Source organism: Penaeus monodon, chromosome 34, assembly GCF_015228065.2.
Source record: "Penaeus monodon isolate SGIC_2016 chromosome 34, NSTDA_Pmon_1, whole genome shotgun sequence".
Classification (NCBI taxonomy): Eukaryota; Metazoa; Arthropoda; class Malacostraca; order Decapoda; family Penaeidae; genus Penaeus; species Penaeus monodon.
This window is the reverse complement of record NC_051419.1, coordinates 30848749-30849057: the sequence shown is the minus strand read 5'-3', so window position 1 is coordinate 30849057 and position 309 is coordinate 30848749. Positions and strand designations below refer to the sequence as shown.

General features: G+C 49.5%; 1 protein-coding gene across 4 annotated transcripts in view; it reads right to left on the bottom strand.

Annotated features, from left to right (window-relative positions):
• The window catches only part of LOC119594713 (gamma-tubulin complex component 2-like), a 15511-nt gene that overhangs the window by 11671 nt on the left and 3531 nt on the right, over nt 1-309 (bottom strand). For all 4 annotated transcript variants that reach the window (XM_037943770.1, XM_037943773.1, XM_037943769.1 and 1 more), the window contains one exon: nt 39-222. In XM_037943770.1, the coding sequence (XP_037799698.1) occupies nt 39-222 (184 nt within the window). The remainder of the gene's footprint in view (nt 1-38; nt 223-309) is intronic.

Sequence of the window (309 nt, the reverse complement as noted above, 5' to 3'; positions counted from 1 at the left end):
CACAGAATCAGCGCTCTAAGGAGAGAGGTAAAACCAACCCAGGGCCCCAACGTCGGGTCTGTGTTCCACTTGCACGAAATCCAACGTGTGATAAGGTCGGTTATCCAGCCAACTTGGGGTCGGAGGCCCCAGGATATTTTTCTTTTCTCCTCTTTCGACTGCTCGCATGGCTTCGCTCGGCACGTGCGTCACTTGCGATTCGCGCAGCAAACGGTCCCGCAACTAGAGAGAGAGAGAAAAGCAGGAATAACCACAAGTTAAACAACACTAATAAAAATAATCAACTTAAAGAAGAGTAAGAGAGTGGGG